The sequence below is a fragment of the Eulemur rufifrons genome, chromosome 16 (genome assembly GCF_041146395.1).
Source record: "Eulemur rufifrons isolate Redbay chromosome 16, OSU_ERuf_1, whole genome shotgun sequence".
NCBI classification, from domain to species: Eukaryota; Metazoa; Chordata; class Mammalia; order Primates; family Lemuridae; genus Eulemur; species Eulemur rufifrons.
Window position 1 is genome coordinate 82,468,311 of NC_090998.1, and position 19,470 is coordinate 82,487,780.

Genomic DNA, 19,470 nt, shown 5'->3' on the forward strand with positions numbered 1-19,470 from the left:
AAACTGAGGCTTAGAGATATTACACCCATAGTTGGTAGTGAAGCCAGAACTAGAACCTTAGAAGTCAATCTTCACTCATCCAGATTTTGTTTTAATTTCAAATCTGGATGAAAACTTTGCAGTATATTTATTGTCATGGAATAAACAGGACTGTGACTTAAGTCTCTCAATTTATAGACCTGATGTCATTCACCACTTTGATCATGTTTTAGGCAATTACTATTTCCCCCCAGCAAGTTACAGGGGCCTGCCTTTCACTCCATTCCTTTTCCCCAAGCCTCCCATCCATTGCTTACACCAGGAAATCCAGACAGGCTCTGGGCAGTACGGAAGTCCGTCCATAGGAGGCTCAGCTCGGGTCCCCAGGCTGGAGTCTGGGCATGGCTCCACCTCCCAGAGCTGCCTGCTCAGGGGAAACAAGGCCCTACTCCTGGAAGGGGCCTGAAGGATGCTGCAGGTCAGCAGGGCAGGGGCAGAAAGCTGGGAAGTGGGCAGCAGCCTAGGGAGAGACATGGGCCTCAGAAATGGGGTAGAAGCCCAGTTACCACAAGAGGAACAAACTAGCCAGGAGACTGATTGTGGAAGGACTGAGACAGACACAGGCTCTATCTGATCCATTCCCTGATTGGCTGTCTGGACAATTAATGTCTCTGCAAATGGGAATAATGATTCTCAGCTACAGTATTATTATGAGTATTAAATGAGAGAACCTATGCAAAGTACCTGGCATATAGTAGGCACTCAATAAAGAAAGCTAATGGCAATAATAATACCAGCTCCAAAGTATTAGACTAGAAGGACTAAATTATTTTCCATGTTGGATCAGGATTGATTTGGGGAACCAGTGATGTGGGTATGCTACACATGGGGTTCAAGAGTGCCCATCTGTGGGGGAAAGAAAGGTACATAGGCCAGGACCCAAGTCAGGCCTATTAGAATTCACAAAACTTCAGAGTTATGAGTTTCTCAGCTTCAAGATGGGCTGCTGCTCCTCAACTGAAGATGCACTGAATTCTGGATATTTTTTAATGTTATTACTTACTGAGTTAACTGTCTTCTACTATTTCCCTTCATGTCCCTTACATTGCCCCACCCCTCCACCCCCTATGCTGTTCTCCTCCCCACCTCTTACTCACACACTAGAAGATACAGGGGTATCTTTGGATATTCAATCCACCATCCGTTCAGTAACAACACAGCTCAATTTCTTGCTATCATCATGTTAATGACGATAATTGCACTTTTGAGTGCCTACTCTATTCTGTTCTGTGCTCATGGTATGGAGATAAAAATAAAAAGTCAGTCACACATACTTCACGTGCCCACATAGCTTACTGCCCAGATATCACCATCCTAGCATCCCATGTGGCACCATCTGGCCAGGGACCTTTGGAAGATGGGAAGAATTTGGGTATTAAAAGGCCCTTGCACTTGACCCAGTTTTTGGCACACAAATTTGAATCAGGGGAATTTTGCATGTGGCACCTACTCTTCTCCCTTCAGCCACACTCCTTTTACCTGCGACTCCCTTCCTTATCAGAACACCCAGGGGCTCCTGAGGTACCAGTGGGCTCAAAGGATAGTGAGTACTAGTGCTCTGACCTTTTAAAAACAGTGCCCCACCTTCCCTTCCTTAAACACTTCCCAGACCACAGTGGGATTGAAGGGGCTGATGGGTTAATGTGCTTGTTCTCTTTTGGGCAGAGGAGACTCCGGGTTGCCCGGCCAGGTGGTTCTCCAGCAGTGGGCATGCTGCACACACGGGCAGGGGTAGGACTTGGGGCAGATGGAACTCCAGGGCCTTCTACAGCATGCCAGGCTGGGAATGGCATCTGCTGCTGCGGGGGAAGGAGGTGACAGCGCTGCAGCCTGGGTCGACCTTAGTGGAGTCTCAAGGCTCTGCTGGGCGGGCCCTGTGTAACCTCCTGGTTCTTCTCTCATGGGTCAATACAGGTTCAAAGTTTTCTTCTGCACTTTTGGCAAGGAATGCCGCCCCACATGCTGCCCGTGCTGGGCTCCTCCACGGTGGTGAACATCGTCGGCGTGTGTGACTCCATCCTCTACAAAGCTATCTCCGGGGTGCTGATGCCCACCGTGCTGCAGGCTTTACCTGACAGGTGGGCACACTTGTTCTCGTCTCCCCTCATGGCCCATCCCCAGCTTTGATTGTTCATGCTTCTCTTTTATTGATTATAATCATGCACTGTCCAGGGGCTTCCCTTGTAAAGACCATTAATACTGGACTTTTAAATGGTAACGTTTATTTATATTTTTGAATATAAATAAAATTTTAATATTTTGAACCATTTGTGTGGTTCAGAATTCTAAAGGTATCATATTTGGTATACAGTGAAAAGTATCCCCCCACACTCCTGTTCCCCAGACACCCTAGTCCTCACCCCAGAGCATCAAATATAATCATTTTCTTGGGGGTCTATCCAGATCTGCTAATGCATGCATAATCAACGCATATAGTATACTCTTTTTCTTTCTGAAATGGTGATATACTGTATATACTGTTCTGTGCCTTGCTCTAAAAGAAAATAGCTTAATCTTGGAGTTAACCGGACAGCTTCTACGCCCCTCCAGATACGCTCTCCCTCGATCCATGCTGCCTTCTGCCTGGTGGGGCAGGCAGTGGGGGTGGCAGCATGGACCACCTCACAGGGCTCCTCTCAGGGAGGGAGGGAGGGGAGTGAAGTCGGGAGATTGATTCTCTGGCCCCTCCCTATGAGGTTGCCTCGAGCTGAGGGGTCCTAGGGCTCTGCTCCCTAGAAGGCAGACTCTGTCCTTCCAGGTTGCCCTTTGGGCACGGGGTGGGTGAAATCCCACTGCTCTGAGCCTCAGGTTGCAGCATTCTCCCTTTACAACTTGTCCCCTGTAAATAAACCCTCCCATCTTGGGTGGCATCTGTTTCCTGTGGGGACTGTTACAGGAGCCATTCACATCAGTCTATAAAGAGCTTTTTTCCTTTTTACAACTGTATAGGGTTCCACCATATCAAATTTAATCAGTTCTCTTGATGTTTCCAGTCTTGTCCTACAAACAATGCTGCAGTGAATGATGTTTTTCCTACCTTTTTGTACGCTGTGGAGCTTGTTCGTTTCCTGTGGCTACAGTAACAAATTACCACAAAAACTGAGTTGCTTAGAACAATAGAAAATTATTCTTCCACAATTCTGGAGAACAGAAGTCCAAAATCAAGGTGTTGGCAGGGCTGGTTCCTTACCAAGGCTCTGAGAGAGGATCTGTCCATGCTTCTCTTCTGGTTTCTGGTGGCTGCCCACAGTCTTGGCTTGCAGATGCATCACTCCAGTCTCTGCCTCCATCTTCACATGGCTTCCTGCTCTGAGTGTTTGTGATGTCCAATCTGTATACCTTCCCCCTCCTCTTACTGCACTGGCTAGAACTTCTAGAATAATGTCCTAGCCTAGGTAAGGGTAGACATCTTTGCATTTTCCCTGAACTTAAAGGGAGAGCATTCAGCATTTACTATAAAATATGATGCTAGCTATAGCATTTTTGTATCAGGTTGAAGAAGTTTTGTATTTTTTATCAGATTAATGAAGGAAGTTCCCTTCCATTCCTAGCTTGCTGAGAATTTTTATCATGAAAGCATTTTGTTAAAGGCCTATTTTTGTATCAGGATCATCATACGGCTTTTCTTCCTTAGTCTGTTAAAATGGTGGATTTTACATTGTTTTATTTTCAAATATTGTACCAACCTTTCATCCCACTTGGTCATGAATTTTTTTTAAAAACATATTGTTAGATCCGAATTGCTAATATTTTATTGAGGATTTTATATCTCCTCAAAGTTAATCAATGGTTTTTTCTTGTTATGGTATGAGTGATGCTCTTTTCAATTTTCTATGTTCTAGATCCAATAGAAACACACCCAAATAGGCTGACAAAAGTTACCACCATGTGGGATTACGGCCAAATTTTAGTCTCATCCTTTTCTGCATTATTCAAGTGTTCTACATTAAGACTGAATTTCAATTTTTATAATCATATGTTTATTTCTCATATATATAGGTTTCATATATATATGGGATCCATTTAGGCTTTGTTATTAAATTCTTTCTTGTGCATTGATCAAGTGAAATGGTTAATGGCTAAATTTCTACTTATATTTTGTACCAAGAAGGTACATGGTGCATGGTCAGGCATGGAAATGAGAATTGGTTCTAGAAGTTCTCACTCAGGACCCCAGGCAAGCCCAGGCTGAGGCACAGTTCCCCACTCACTAGCTCCGACACACCCCTTATTTGCAATTCAGAAAAGCACATTGAAATTCAGGGGAGTAAGTGACACTATTACAGAGATAGCCATAAATCATGCACCCTCATTTATAGGAAAGGGAAATCATTCTCAAACTTGCGTTTTTCACCTCTTCCACTTAAGCTTGGCACAGTGGTTGTTAATAACAATTGGTTTAGCTAAGGTAAGAAAGCGTGTGTGCGTGTGTGTGTGTGTGTGTGTGTGTGTTGTAAGGGTAGGGAGGATAAGATAAAAAAACAAACAAAAGACTGAGGACCAAGCCCGAGATGCTAAAGGAGCAGCACACCCCTGACAGAAAGGCAGGAGCAGGCACTGGGGATGGGAGAGCAGGCATCTAAAAGTGCACAGTGTGGGTGCTTTCAGCAAAGTGTAGTAGAATAATGGTTAGGGGTCACTTAGACCTGGGCTTGAATCCTGGCTCTGCCACTTGCTCCATCTCCTTAGACAAATGAAATAACTTCTCTGAGCCTTGGTTTGTCACCTCTCTGTTGGGACTAACAGCCATACCTACTTCACAGGGCTGAGGTGAGGATTAAATAAGAAAGTATGTGTGGGCCGGGCGCGGTGGCTCACGCCTGTAATCCTAGCACTCTGGGAGGCCGAGGTGGGCGGATCGTTGGAGCTCAGGAGTTCGAGACCAGCCTGAGCAAGAGCGAGACCCCATCTCTACTAAAAATAGAAAGATATTATATGGACAGCTAAAAAAATATATATAGAAAAAATTAGCCGGGCATGGTGGCGCATGCCTGTAGTCCCAGCTACTCGGGAGGCTGAGACAGGAGGATCCCTTGAGCTCAGGAGTTTGAGGTTGCTGTGAGCTAGGCTGACGCCACGGCACTCACTCTAGCCTGGGCAACAGAGTGAGACTCTGTCTCAAAAAAAAAAAAAAAAAAAAAAAAAAAAGAAAGTATGTGTGAAGTGTTTAGTTCTTGGCACATTGCACTCATTAAAAGGTAACTACTATTATCACCACTCTTGCTGTTGTAACAGCATGTCTGCTGGTGGTCATTCAGGGAGACACAAGTGTCAGTTAAGATGCAGGATAAGGGCTGGAGCTGGAGCTGCAGATTTGGGAGCCATCTGCACAAAGGGAAGAAAAGTAAGTCACTAGAAGTGCAGGACAGACCCTGGTGTCCCAGCCTAGGGAAGGAGATGGGAGGAGGAAGGAGAGCTGAGGAAGAGGTCAGGCTGCAGGTGTACCCTCTTGGAGGACAGAACATCAAGAAGCAGGGTGACGGCAGCATCAGATGCTGCAGGAGGTGGAGCCAGCTGGGTGTAGGGTGGCATCTTAGACTAGGTGATCAGGAGGGCATCTGCCATTGAGGGCAGGAGCTTCCAGGCAGTGGATACAGCAAGTGAAAAGGTGGGCAAGGGCCTGGAATGTTGGAGAAACAGAAAGGAGGCTAGTGCTGTGGGAATGGATAAAGCAGGGGCGAGTAGAAGGAGCTGCAGGCAGAAATGAGTGGGGTGGGGAGGGGACTGTTTGGGCAGGGCCTTGTGTGGAATATAGCTGAGTGCTGTCCATCTGGGGAGCGGGAGCCATTCATTCTTTCATTGCACTTAGCAAACATTTCTGACATGCCTACTATGTGTCTGGCACTATGCTAGGTGCTGAGGATACAGCGATAAACAAAACAGACAGAGGAGTATATAGTCTAGTGAGAACGATGTGCATTAGTCTGATAACCACACAAGTTAGTATATAATTGCAAATTATCATGACTACAGGGCCTTTCTAGAGGAATAATCAGGGGTGCCAACCTAGTTTAGGGGGCTTCAGGGAAGGTTTTCCTAGGGAAGTGACATCTGGCCTGAGACCAAATGAATGAGGAGGAGTTGAGCAGGTGCAGAGGGAAGAGATACTCTTGCCTGAAGGAATGCCAGGCACAAAGCCCCTAAGAGGGGAGAGAATTGGATGGAGGCCAGTGGGGCCAAAATATGGAGAAAAGGAGGAGAGATGCAAGGCAGGGCTGGAGAGGTGAGCAAGGCTGGAGTATGAGCCTAGCGGTAGACACTTGGCGTTTTATCTCAAGATTAATGTGAAAGCACTGAGGAGTTTCCATCAGAATTTCAAGTGTTTTGGAAAAATCCCTCTTACAATGTGGAAGATGGGGTGGAAGTGGGAAGGTGTACAGGGCAGGGTAGACTCTCAAGAAGCTACTGTAGTAGCCCAGGTGAGAGACGATGGTAGCTCAAACTGGGGAGAGAGGGGAGAAAAGTGGATGCACTTGAGAGGTAACACTGAGGTAAAATCTATTAGTACCTGGTGATGGAAAGAGGGACTAGTTGAATCCCAAATAGTACATACAAAACTGGATGCACTAGAAGAGGAACAAGCAGACATAAGTTTCATGGTGTGATGCAACAGGCAGCATAGAGACCTCTACGAAGTTTCCTTGCATAAAAACATCATAACTGAATGTAATCAAGTCTGTAGAAGCACACAGGATAGATGAATAGAGTCAATGACATGACAAGGAAGAAATCAGCCACATCGGAGTGTGGAACATTCCAGGGAGCAAACAACGTGCTGCCAATAAATCAATGGCACAAAATAGAATAAAAAAGATTTAAGAAATGGAGCAAGATGATGTTAAATCTTTCATGCAATATGTGGACCTGGTTTGGATCCTGATTCAAACAAACTAAAAGACATCTTTGAGAGCAGTAGAGAAATTTGAACACAGACTGGGCTTTAGATGATATTAAGGAATCACCACTCATCCTGTTAGGTATGCTAATGGCATGGAGGTTTCAAAAGTCCGTGCACATGTGCATGTACGTATACATCCATATTTAAACCTTGTCAGTGAGAAATGTATATTAAATTTCAGGGGTGAAATGACATCGTAGATTTGCTTAAAACCCTCCAGAAAAGGTGACATGTAATAAATTAAACTGGCAAAGATATTGCTCATTGTTGAAGCTGGGTCATAGGTACTTGGAGGTTTATCATACTATTCTCTATATCTTGAGGTATGTTTGAAATTTCTGGTAATAAAAAAGTTAAAACTTTTTGAGAAGTAGAATTTACACTGAAATAGAGAACACAAGAAAAGAACTGAGTCTGAGGGGGAAATCACGAGTTCAGTGTGGACATGTGGAATTTGACGGGCCTTTGGGACCACCATGGCAGGCGTGGTAGCTGTGCTGCAGGTGGGGTTCCTGCCTGGCTGGGGGGCTCAGACAAGACTGTCTTCACCCCTCATACAAGGCTCGTCAAAAGCATGAAGGAGCACGTTTTGCTTGCAGAAAGAGTTATGGACGCCACTAAGCCTTGCGGTGGGCTTTTCCCCACAACTGCGTATCATTGACCAGTGTTGGCACCAGAGCACATTCTAGTCATGCCTTTCCCAGACCCTGCAGCTCTCGGCAGGGCTTGGACTGCTGGCACTGTCTCTGAGGTTGCTGTTACGAGTGGCATCTATTGGTAGCAGCCAAAATACGATTAGGGGAAATAAAACCCTCTAGGGGCCTAAAGGAACGATGAGCAACACATGGGGCACTTAAAATGCATCATTTCTCTTTCTAGCTTAACTCAGGTGATTCGAAAGTTTGCCAAGCAGCTGGATGAGTGGCTAAAAGTGGCTCTCCATGACCTCCCAGAGAATTTGCGAAACATCAAGTTTGAATGTAAGTACTAAGTTTTAGAGCAGAACGGAGGGGAGAATGATATTTAAGTGCCAAACGTTTTGCATAGGTTGTTAATAATAATAGTAGCAGCTTCCATTTACTGTTTGTGCACAAAGCATCAGGTACTATGCTAAGTACTTTACATGTATACATTTATTTAATCCCCATAAAATGCCGTTATGGTTGGCACACTTCTCCCTTTACAGAAGAGGAACCAGACTTAGGTAGTAGGTAGCAGAGACAGGATTTGCTCCCAGGTCCGTCTGTCTCTCTGACGCCAGTTTCTGCACATCACACCACACTCCTTATCGCATTTAGCCCTCACACCACCTCTGTGATATAGGACATAGCATCCCTATTCCAAAGATGAGGGTCCAAGAGGCAAAGACTCTGCCCCAAAGCCACACAGCCACGCAGCTGGTAAGCGGGGTCCAGGAATGAAACTCAGGTCTTTCTGACCTCAAAGCTTTCAGATTTCCTTGAAGCTCCTGCCTACAAAATAGTGGTAGCAGGAGACAGAGATCAGTTTAAGGGTTTCGCATATCCTCTGCCTAATTAGAAAGCCAAATTAATATTTCTCATGGGGGAATTGAGACTGCGAGCCTTTTCTTTGGCGAGCATCACCAGTCATTCCCCAGCATTCGTTTTGCCAGAGAAAACTGGTCCTATTTTTCTTTTCAATGTGCCTGTTACTTGCAGGAAGACTCATGTACAGCTCATTTGTTGCTATTCTAAAGAAAGATGAAATTATTGTAAGCAAAACAAAGTTTTAAAATATGTATTTCTTAAAGCCGCATTTGAATACAACAGCTTGCTATTCTTGCCCGAAGTAAGTGCCAGCAAGGAGAATGAAGGCGATCAAATTACCCTCTCTCCACAGGCAAAGGGAGCCCTTTCAGACGCGCTTTGAGGCTGCCTGCAGTGCCCATCACCTATTGATAAAGCCCGCTTTATTTCACGGCTCTCAGTTCTTTTCTTTTCACAGGCACTAAATTCCACATCACAAAGTTAAAGAAAAAGTAATTAAGGAGAAGGATTAACGATTGATCGGCCTGGAAAATTAGAAGTTCATCTGCCCCCCCCCACCCGCCTCCACCATTCCTCTACTCCACACCCTATTTTTCAAATCAAGCTGGCTCTGAGTACAAATTAGAATAATCCTAGGGAAATTTCTGACTATTTCTTGACCAGTTCAGAAATTAATGAGAAGAATGCCCCACGCCTATTTTAATTATGCTGACAAAACAAACCTGTTCAAAGTCGGCGGCGATGACAAGGTTTGTTGGGCCTTCCACCTGTGCAGGTCTGAAGGAAGCTGTTCTTCCCGGGGAGCCTGGGAGTGCATTCTGAGAATGTGCAAGGGGTGGAAACAAACCCCACTCCAATCGAAGACCTAAGGCAGGCACAGGTCTTGTCTGCTTTGAAATCCACAGATACTCGATCACCCTACTTCAAATTATGAGCCTATTATATGGCGTAGGAAACGAGACCTTTTCCTAACTGCAGTAATCATCAAAACACGCAGATAGGTCCCAAGATCATTTGATAAAAACGACAGATTATGAATGCAAAGCCTCATTCAAGGTGCAGCCAGGGTTCCATCCCCGAAGCACCCCGTAGCCCCACAAAAACCGGAGGCTCGATCAAGATTTCCTATTAGACATACTATTCTTTAAAGGGGCTTCTTCAAAGCTCCCACTTGATTCCTGCAATTATTTATGGGGAGAAGTGATTGAGCTTGCAATTAGTGAAATGAAAGACAAGTAAATAATTGCTTTTACTCACGGTTGATTGACGCCACCATTTCTCACACCTGCGAGCGTGACATGTGCATGACTTTGAAATATGTACCCCAAATATCACAATTAGGAAAGAGTTGTTGACTCCCAACCGGGAGAACAGAGTTTCACCAGGGAGTGCACAAAATGGGGTTGGGTAGTGAGACAAATTTAGGCAGAATAAGGATTTCAAAACTACTTTTTGAAATCCACCCCTGGAACATCCAAGGCAGGACCACCATAAAGCATGCAAATATTTCAAACTACTTCTTTTCTTCTTGCAGTGTCAAGACGGTTTTCCCAAATTCTGAGACGGCAAACATCGTTAAATCATCTTTGCCAGGTAACTATCCTCTGCTGTGTGTTTGAACCACTGCTGAGTCACTGCAAATGAGGAGCAAACCCACAAAAACAACTTCCTGTAGGATCTGTCAGGTTGTGTAACGGCATTCTCACTATTATTTTTAATTTCTGCAGATAAGGAATAAAAACATTAGCCAATAAGTAAATAGTTTCAATATACAAAATAATTTCTGATGGTAGTTGCACCTTAACCTTTCATACATGTACTAGGTCCACAGAACCTAGGTTCTCTGTTTCTCTTAAGTAAATTGGGGTTTTTCAACCACAATTTGGGGCTGGATAATTTTTTGTTGTGGGGAGTTGTTTGTGCAGCATTCCTGGCCTCTACCCATGATGACAGTAGTGTCACACACCCACCCCCCAGTTGTGATAACCAAGAATGCCAGTGTAGCCTACGGGGTAAAATCACCTGGTTGTGAGCCATTGAGTCAAACGATTCCACAGATGATTTGTTTGTGTGTCATCCAAAAGAGTTCAATGCCCTATAGTATATTAAATATTTGTTCAGTTTTGTTTAGTTTTTGTGAATTTGTATTGTTTTTAAGCACAAAAGTGACATATGCTTGCTATAAAAAATTCAATCATAAAAGCATATAAAGTAAAAGGGGAAGATCCTATTCCATGCCCCTATCAGCTCCATAGTTATAATTTAATGGCAAATAATAGCATTTCTATTAATTATGTACCATAATGAAGAGAATCTAAGTCTGTTAAGATAACCCATTAACATTGCGTTAAAATATTAATGACATTAAAGCAGAAGGGTTAAACTAGTGGCCATGGGCCAAATCTGGCTGTCAGATGTGTGGAGCTATTGACTTACATATGTTCAAAAATTTTTTTCTGGCCAGGTGGGCATGGTGGCTCACACCTGTAATCCCAGCGCTTTGGGAGGCCAAGGAAGGAGGATCACTTGAGGCTAGGTGTTTGTGTCTCCAAAATAGCGAGACTCCATCTCTACAAAAAATAAAACAATTAGCCAGGTGTGATGGTGTATACCTATAGTCTTCCCTACTCAGGAGGCTGAGGCAGGAGGATCACTTGAGCCCGGGAGTTGGAGGCTGCAGTGAGCTATGATCATGTCACTGCATTCTAGCCCGTGTGACAGAGCAAGACCCTGTCTATAAAAAAAAAAAAAAAAAAATTTGCTCTCAGAGCTATGATTCCCCAGGGCAGTATTTACCGATGGGCCAAGCTTCTCTCCAGCAGCCACTGTTTTCCTCATCACACTATCTCACACTTGGCTCACCTAGCTCATGTATGTCACATGTCTGCTCCTTACATGTCTTTGGGTTTGCAACCTCTCAAAGTGCTGTTGGTTCTGGGTTGGTGCTGGTTATTCAAGATCAAGGTGGGAGGGAAGGGTTTCTAGTTAGAGTGGCCCGAAGAAGGGCTCCATGCCAGGACCCAGAAAGTACAACACTACACCCACACACCCCTCACTGGTCCTGTCCTGCCTCTGGCAGGAATGGCATAGGGGATGACTTGGAGACCAGAGGGAAACCCTTCCAGGCTCATGCAGGCTACTACAGAGGCTGTACCTGGGCATCATTCTAGGCACAGGGCAGAGCCTGGCAGATTAATGGGATTCAGGGAAGAAAATGAATATTGGCATAACAAAGAAACACTGCCGTATTTCTGAGGGTACATTCCAGGCTGGCCCTCTGGTTCTTTTCTCCAGCTTGGAAGACCAGGTCTTGGTTCATGTCAGGGAACTAGACATGGTTGTGATTCCTCTCTCTGAGGCTCAGACAGTTTAGGAAGGACTTTGTCCCTTTAATGCACATTTAGATAAAAGTATCCACACTCATGCCTATAACCACATGTTGCTCACATGCACACACATACACACAAACACACAGTCCCTCTCCATTTGCCACACAAAGATAGTGTGTAATTTAATTGGCAAATGCCAATTTAGGTAAGATTTCACTTGTACTTGGACAGTCTAGGTGTAATAAGGGGTAGTCAGTATTTACCTTTGCCTGGAAATTCACAAGCATTAGAATACTTACAATGTTCTTGTATATCTTAAATTTTATTAAAAGACATTTTGAAAACATACAAGTAAAGGAAATAATCTGGAATATATGTTTTTCTTTTATCAGTATTACTCCATCTTGGTGGTGATGTTCCAAGTATTGTTCTCACTTATAAATTTAAGTTCACTAATGAGGGTTCTCCTGAAAAAGCCACAGCTTTAAAGAATAAATATATATTTAAGTATATTTTATTTACATTTGTATGTATAAGAATATATATATAATTATTCACACACACACATAAATACTCTAATATAAACTGCTGAGTCTTATGGTATAGTTTCCCTTTTCCTCCATCTCAATTATTCATTTGTTTTAATAATTCTATTTACATAAACAAAAAAAGCAAAAACAGGAAACTAGAGCTTAAATTGCTTAAGAATGCATTTATATGAAAAATACACATTTTGAAATTTCTGAGATTAAATCTATCACAGGACCAGAGGTAGCAGGAACATTCCTACATTTGAGCCTGGGACTTCTTGGGCTGTTAGGCACATCCCACAAGCTTACATCAGAAAGCAGACAGATGTCTGGGCTTCAGCCCATCGTTCTGTGGGGTCAAGGCCAAAGGGGCTGGCTAGGAACAGCAGGGTTTGGTGTGGCCTAGGCCACCTTGTCACAGGAGAAAACAGAGGGTTATAGAGAAATCTATAACTCTGGATCTTCTGAGTTATAGAGTCATCTACTACTTTCCTGAAACTGAGTTTTCCTGAATTTCAAGGTAGTTTGCAAAATGCCATAAGCAGATCAAAAAAGGCATAAAAGGAAATAAAGTGAAGGAGTTTTAACGTAACAACCCATGAGCTAATGAGTTGACTGGATTGGATTATAGGCATCTCGAACGGTGATCCACAGTGCAGACATCACGTTCCAAATGCTGGAAGACTGGAGGAACGTGGACCTGAACAGCATCACCAAGCAAACACTTTACACCATGGAAGATTCCCGTGATGAACACCGGAAACTCATTATCCAGTGTAAGATGCCCCTCCAGGAATTATTGTCCTTCTGTTATTGTTTTCAAAGAAAGTAAATATCTTAGTAAATAGTTAAATGGCATTCCCACCCTATCCTCCTCCTGGGATCCCCTCCTTTTTCTTATTCCTATTAAGTAGGTCAGCGTGGAAGGGAGGGCTAATTGACTTAAGAGGACATGTGTCAACACTGCTGGGAAAAGTATATTCTGGTGCAGTTGGGCAGCACACAATGTCACATAAAGGACCCCACATGTCACCCTGAATGCCAGCCATGGTTCCATGAGGGTGGCATAAAAAATGAGAATAAAAGCGTATTAACTTTTTCAGTGTATGTCAGCCTAGAGTCAGCTATACATGCTGTTTTTCATTGGTGGGTCATGTGAGGTCAGCCCACCTATTGGTAGGTGAACCTTTCAATCATTAAATGTTTGAGAAGGAGGTGGATGATGTTCATGTTCCTGTGGACAAAGACTTCCAACATACAGACTGCAGGTATAGGGGACATTATCCTGACATGGGCAGGCTGTTTGTACTTAGCAGTAAAGCAACATGAGAGGGCCAGAGAACACAGCATTGTTAGCACATCTCTGCTATTCCTCAGATGCGCATCCCAGTTGGCTGCCTGGGGCATCCCTACAGCCCAGGGACCTGGATCCATCCGGGTCTCCAGGCTACCTCCTTACTTTGGTCAGCCTTCCTTCCCCATGCCTCTGGGGAGGGGAACCTGAGGGCAGGAAGGGTGGTCCTTCCATTGGGTCTCAGAAAGGTGGGTGGTGAGAGCATGGGGGGGTTGGAGGGACAGGACAGACACTGCACCCTCACCTTCTGAATGGGGGAGGCCCAGGATCCCCATAGTGACATTGTTCCGGGAGCTGCAGAAAGGCTGTCCCCCAAGAAGAGAGGCCTATTCTGAAAGCCCTAGGTGCCTCAGATTTCCAGTATATGCCTGCTACACTGTTGTCTTGAGGGAAATCTTTCTTCAGCCACCCTGTCTAAGCTTTTGGTGTTTATAAGCAAAAAAAGTTCCCGAAGATGTTCCTACTACAAATCTCTTTCCTGTTAAGCCCATTTTGAAAGCAAATGGAGTAGCTGAAATGTTTGAACACATGGCCCTTCCCCAGGGCTTCTTTCCTGGTGAAACTAGAGCTCAACTCAGGCTCTTATTTCTTCCTCTATGGAATTTTAAAGATCATCACTAACATAATAATTCAGCTTACTGACTGCCTATTCTATCTCAGGTCCTGTGTCAAACCCACCACACACATGGTCTCGTTTAATCTCTGTATCAACCCCACAAGGGAGATACTCTTATCCCCCCACTTTACAGATGTGTAAACTCAGCCGCATTGAGCCGTGAACCCGCCCCCCCAGAGTCATGCGCCACTAAGTAGCAGAGCTGGGTCTTGAACCCAAGTCTAGGCCCAGCTTCACCACCAGGCATTAGTGCTGCTTATGTCGTGAAGGAGCAGAGGAGATGAGAAAAGTAACCAAATGTGGGTGAGTTTCAGAGGTTCCGGGATCTGTTTAAATGTTTGCAGTCACGCTTCCTGTTCTTCTCCCTGTTCCCTGCTAGAAGGTCTACAGAAAGCGTGGCTTCAAACACCCTAATAGCACTAGAGGTGCCTTTGATCACCATATCCCCAGGGCCTCCCAACAGCCAGGTGTGGAGCAGGTGTCCAGCAGTGTCTGTGGAGGACCAAGAGATGAATGGAAACACGGGTGAACCTAGTTCTTAGCTCTGCTAACCCTGCTAGCAGCATCGGACTCACTTCTCTCTCCTCAGTGCCTTTTGTGAGGGAAGAAAATGTGTACCAGACTCCTAGGGAAAAATACGATGAGCACAGCTTGTTTAAGAAATCAGGCTCTGAGCCTTTGCTGGAGCACCCTGGAGGTCACTACTGCCTCCCCAGGAAAAAACCTTCTGGGGCTTTCTCTTCAGGCTCCCTTAGGTTTAGGGTGGAATGGTGCACTTTAAAGCTGCGATTATATTCTTCTGCGGAAGGAAGCGATGTGGTTTGGTTTAACCCAGCTGGTCTTCACTGAGTGCCTGTCCTGAGTCAGGTACCGTGTTAGACACTGGGCAAAGCAGTGAATAAAGACGGACGCATCCTTCCCCAACATGGAGCTTACAGTGAATGGCAAATCAGAAGTTGAACAAGTATTTACAAATATGTCACATCTTACTAAAGAGGACAGTGCTATGTGATGTAGTGCTGGGAAGGAGGGATTGAGGAAAGGTTCCAAGCCTGAATGAAGGCATATGGCCAAGCACACGGGGCATCCCTGGACCTCCCAACCAGACAGCTGGGAAGTCCCTGAACACACAGTGAGCTGGACCAAAGGTCAGTTTGAGCAGGGCTACCTTTTCTTGCAGCAGGGTAACAAATCTGCAGACTCTTGCTTTAGGGCAGCGGTCCCCAACCTTTTTGGCACCAGGGACAGGTTTCATGGAAGATAATTTTTCCATGGATGAGGATGGGGGTGGGGGAGCTCAGGAGCTGATATGCAGCCTGGTCCCTAACAGGCTATGGCCCAGGGGGGTCGGGGACTGCTGCTTTAGGGGGTTACCATCACATCAGTGATCCTGGCTGGTAACGCTCAGCTTACCTTAAATTTTAAAAGCGCACCTTGGTACTTGTGCATGCTGATTAGAATGGGTGTTAAGGGGCTGTGTTAAGAGCATGGAGCTGGGATGCCCAAGAGACCTTGATTCCAACCTTGGCTCCAGTGCACTGTGGCCTTGGTTTCCATCTCTGTACAATGGGAGCCACGAGAAGGGACTAAATGAGACAACGTGTGCCACATGCCTAGTACACAGGGCAGTGCCGGTATAGTGAAGGGGTTAGGAGGCGAGTGCTTGGTCAGGCTGTGTTTGGATCTTGCCTCTGCTATTCACTAGCTGTGAAACCTTTGGAAAGTTACTCATCTTTGAGTGGCTTGGTTTCTTTATTTTTAAAATGGGGGATAATAATGGTACCTACCTCTTTGGGTTGTTCATCCATTTAATCAACAAACACTTGCACATTTACTCTGCAACAGGCGCTGTTCTAGCTGCTGAGATGGAACAGTGAACATGGGCCAGTCCTGCCCTCATTACATTCATGTTCTAGGGGCTGTCTTAAGGTTAAACGAGGGTATCCATGTAAAGCATTTAGAAGGATGCATGGCGCATGTCAAGTGCTCGGTAATGTTAGCTGTTAGCATTTTTATTATACCACCATCATTATTGTCATCATTAATTAAAGCACAATAGCTCAGATACACACAAAGTATTATGAAGAGTGAAAAACACACCAAAGAGAAACCCAGAGACCTGGGTTCCAGTCCCTGCTCCGTCACTAACCCACCCTCTGATTTTGAGTGGATGGTTTAATCTCATTAAGGCAGTGATGTGCCACCTCATCTATCGATAAAATGAGACAGGGCAACTAAATTGACTTTTAAGGCGCAGTCTCATTACAAGTGTTATATCTTTTGGTCTCAGAGACTTTGCTCTTGTCACAATCATCAGCTAAGTAAAATGGAGTGGCCTGTCCTCTACAATGGGAGAGCAAAATCTGCTCAGACAAATGAAAACAAAATGTATGGAACTGTGGTTTGATTTATTGAACTCCACATACAAGAAAACAAAAAATGTAATGAAAAGTGATGTCTCAAATTGGAGATCACCACAGCTATGCTTCTATTTTCCATAGTGCTTCATTGATTACAGAGTGAGGCTGAAGGCAGGTTGTAAAGTAGTATGATTATCTCCCTCTTACTAAGGAAGACAATGAAGGGCAGAGAGATTGTTTCATTTATTCAACAAATAGCTGTGAAGAACCTACTACATTCTGAGCACTGAGAGGCTGGTTAGGCTATTTGCCCAATGTCATTGTGGTTCCAAAACATTCGAATGATCAAATGTGCCCTACCCTGGCAGAGAGCAAGAGAGCAGCGATGCCTTGCCCATTCATACAAGCAAGCACGTGTTGGGTAATGGCTGTGTCACAGATAATGTACCAGAGAATAAAGATATCAGACAAAGAACTAGCAGGGAGACACACAAGCCACCTGACTGTAGCAGATACTATTAGTGATGTGATAACGTAGAGTACAGATAGCAAAGTGCTACGTGAGTGGAGAGGAGGAGTGGTCCATTCTGCTGGTACAGGGCATGAGAAGGTTAAAAGGATTTCACACATGGGCCAAGAGGAACCACCCAGTCAAAGCAGTGGGAACTGCCAGAAAAAAAGACTAAGGCTGTGAAAAAAACAAGGCTTTTGGGGGAACGGCAGTAATACGGGGTGGCTAGAGCTTCAGGTGCTGACAGGCATGGCAGACGGGCCCTATTTCTAAAGGTCAGCTGGGCCATATTTCTAAAAGCTGTGAATGCCCTACTCAGACTTTGGAGTTTTATATATCTGGAGTTTTATTTTATTCAAAGTATACTCCTTTGTTCTTTAAGACATATCTCTTTTTAAACACAACTGCAGTGATGTGTGTGGGGTTCTCCTTCGTTTGATAGTGTATCAGGAGTTTGACCATCTCCTGGAGGAACAGTCTCCCATTGAGTCCTACATCGAGTGGCTGGATACCATGGTGGACCGCTGCGTTGTGAAGGTTGGTGAGCTGGCTCTGAAGGGGCATTCTGGGGTCCCACAGCCTGTCACTCGCCTCTGAGAACACTGGGCTAAGACAGAGCCCCACAGGAGCTATCTGCACCTTCCTCAGCAGCTGTGGAGCCCTGGTGTTCTGAGGAGAGGCCCAATCCCTACCCCAGGGGGTGGAGGGTGGCAGGAGGCAGGATTCTGAGTCTCCTGTCCCTGATGGAACCAGGTCAGCGTCTCTCCAGTCTGTTGTGTACACTGAGTCTTGGCATAAGATTTCATTTTTTTAAGTATATATTTGCTGTTAAAAAAAAGTCAAAAACCATTGCTGTATACCATTGAACTTGGACACCATAGGCTTCCCATCATTTTTCAAAGAAACATAATAAATGAAAGCTCAAGTCGACTGCTGGTAAAGCTTTTCACTTTTTTGTAGGTGGCTGCCAAGAGACAAGGGTCCCTGAAGAAAGTGGCCCAGCAGTTCCTCTTGATGTGGTCCTGTTTCGGCACAAGGGTGATCCGGGACATGACCTTGCACAGTGCCCCCAGCTTTGGTAAGGCCACCCCGACCCTCTCCATGTCCACATGCTTTTTCTCTGGGCTCCAGGCATTGGATCTACCTCTGTGGGGTCAGCCACAGTCTTCCTTGCTGTCTCTGGGGCCACAAGGCCATGACCCTGAAACACGTCTGTTCTGGGGGCACCTGACATTGTTAGCACTTTCAGGGAGAAAGACGACATTGCATACTAAAGGTGAAATATCAATGTGAAAATGAGAGATTTGCACACAGTATTGTCTGAGTTTAAAGAGGACTGAACTGTAGTGGCTGTGCTCCCCTTCACTGGATGGCGCCAGTGATTGCTGCTGCCAGGGCAGTCACACTTTGTAGAATTCCATAGTTGTGGACTTCCTAAGACTGGGCCCATGAAGAAGCCTCTGAGTTTGAACACCTGCAAGTGGCCTGGTCGACGCTCCAGTGGTAGGTAGGCTGTGTAACCTTCTCTTTGCAAATGTGCTCTAGTCTAACCCCAGAAGAGGACTTTTGCATTCGCTTTCTCTTCTGCTTCCCTTGGGTGCCGATTACCTCCAGGAGCCATCCATACCTCAAGTCCTCACCTCACCTACTGCTCTCCAGTATATCAGGGCTTGAAATCTCTGCCCAGCGGTACTGAGAATGGTCTCTGTGGGCAGCAGCCTAATCACTGAATTGGGGTCAGTGCTCGGCTACTTTGCAGGCACAGTTTTCTATTTTTCACCAGAAAGAATGGAATATGTATAGAGCCCAGATCATCACCAGCAAAGTGAGGTGGGACTTCAAGGCATTACTGGGACATTTGAAATCCCAAAATACTTTGGGTCTCAGTTTTCTAGGCATCTCGGCAGAGGGCTGTTGGTAAATTTTCTGGGTAATTGCTTCAGTTCTCTATTTTACTTTGCAAGTAGAGATGTGGTTTCGCTGCTCATTATCTCCAATTAAGCCAATCAGCTCTGGGTTTTGGTCTGGGTTTAATTTGACACTTTTCCATCTAGCTTTTTATGGTCTTGTCACCATTTTCCAGTTGTGCTATACAATGAAGTGAATATGTGGTAAAACAAAGAAGGCACTATTTTTTCTAAACAGCTCTGTCCATGAAAGACTGTGTTTACCCACTTGAAGAAGCGTTTTGTTATGGATTTCTTTAATCTTAGCATTGGAAAGTTCTCTCAACCTGCCTGCACCATGGCTACAGATGGAAATTCTCCTTGGGCTGTATATATGGAATGCTCTGGTGACTGCTACCTGGGCAGTGCCATCAGGCAT

General features: G+C 45.0%; 1 protein-coding gene across 3 annotated transcripts in view; it reads left to right on the forward strand.

The window, feature by feature from the left end:
• The window catches only part of RFX4 (regulatory factor X4), a 149,281-nt gene that overhangs the window by 94,002 nt on the left and 35,809 nt on the right, over window positions 1-19,470 (forward strand). For all 3 annotated transcript variants that reach the window (XM_069490057.1, XM_069490056.1, XM_069490058.1), the window contains 6 exons: window positions 1,954-2,117; window positions 7,817-7,917; window positions 9,980-10,038; window positions 12,936-13,080; window positions 17,588-17,682; window positions 18,106-18,223. In XM_069490057.1, the coding sequence (XP_069346158.1) occupies window positions 1,954-2,117; window positions 7,817-7,917; window positions 9,980-10,038; window positions 12,936-13,080; window positions 17,588-17,682; window positions 18,106-18,223 (682 nt within the window). The remainder of the gene's footprint in view (window positions 1-1,953; window positions 2,118-7,816; window positions 7,918-9,979; window positions 10,039-12,935; window positions 13,081-17,587; window positions 17,683-18,105; window positions 18,224-19,470) is intronic.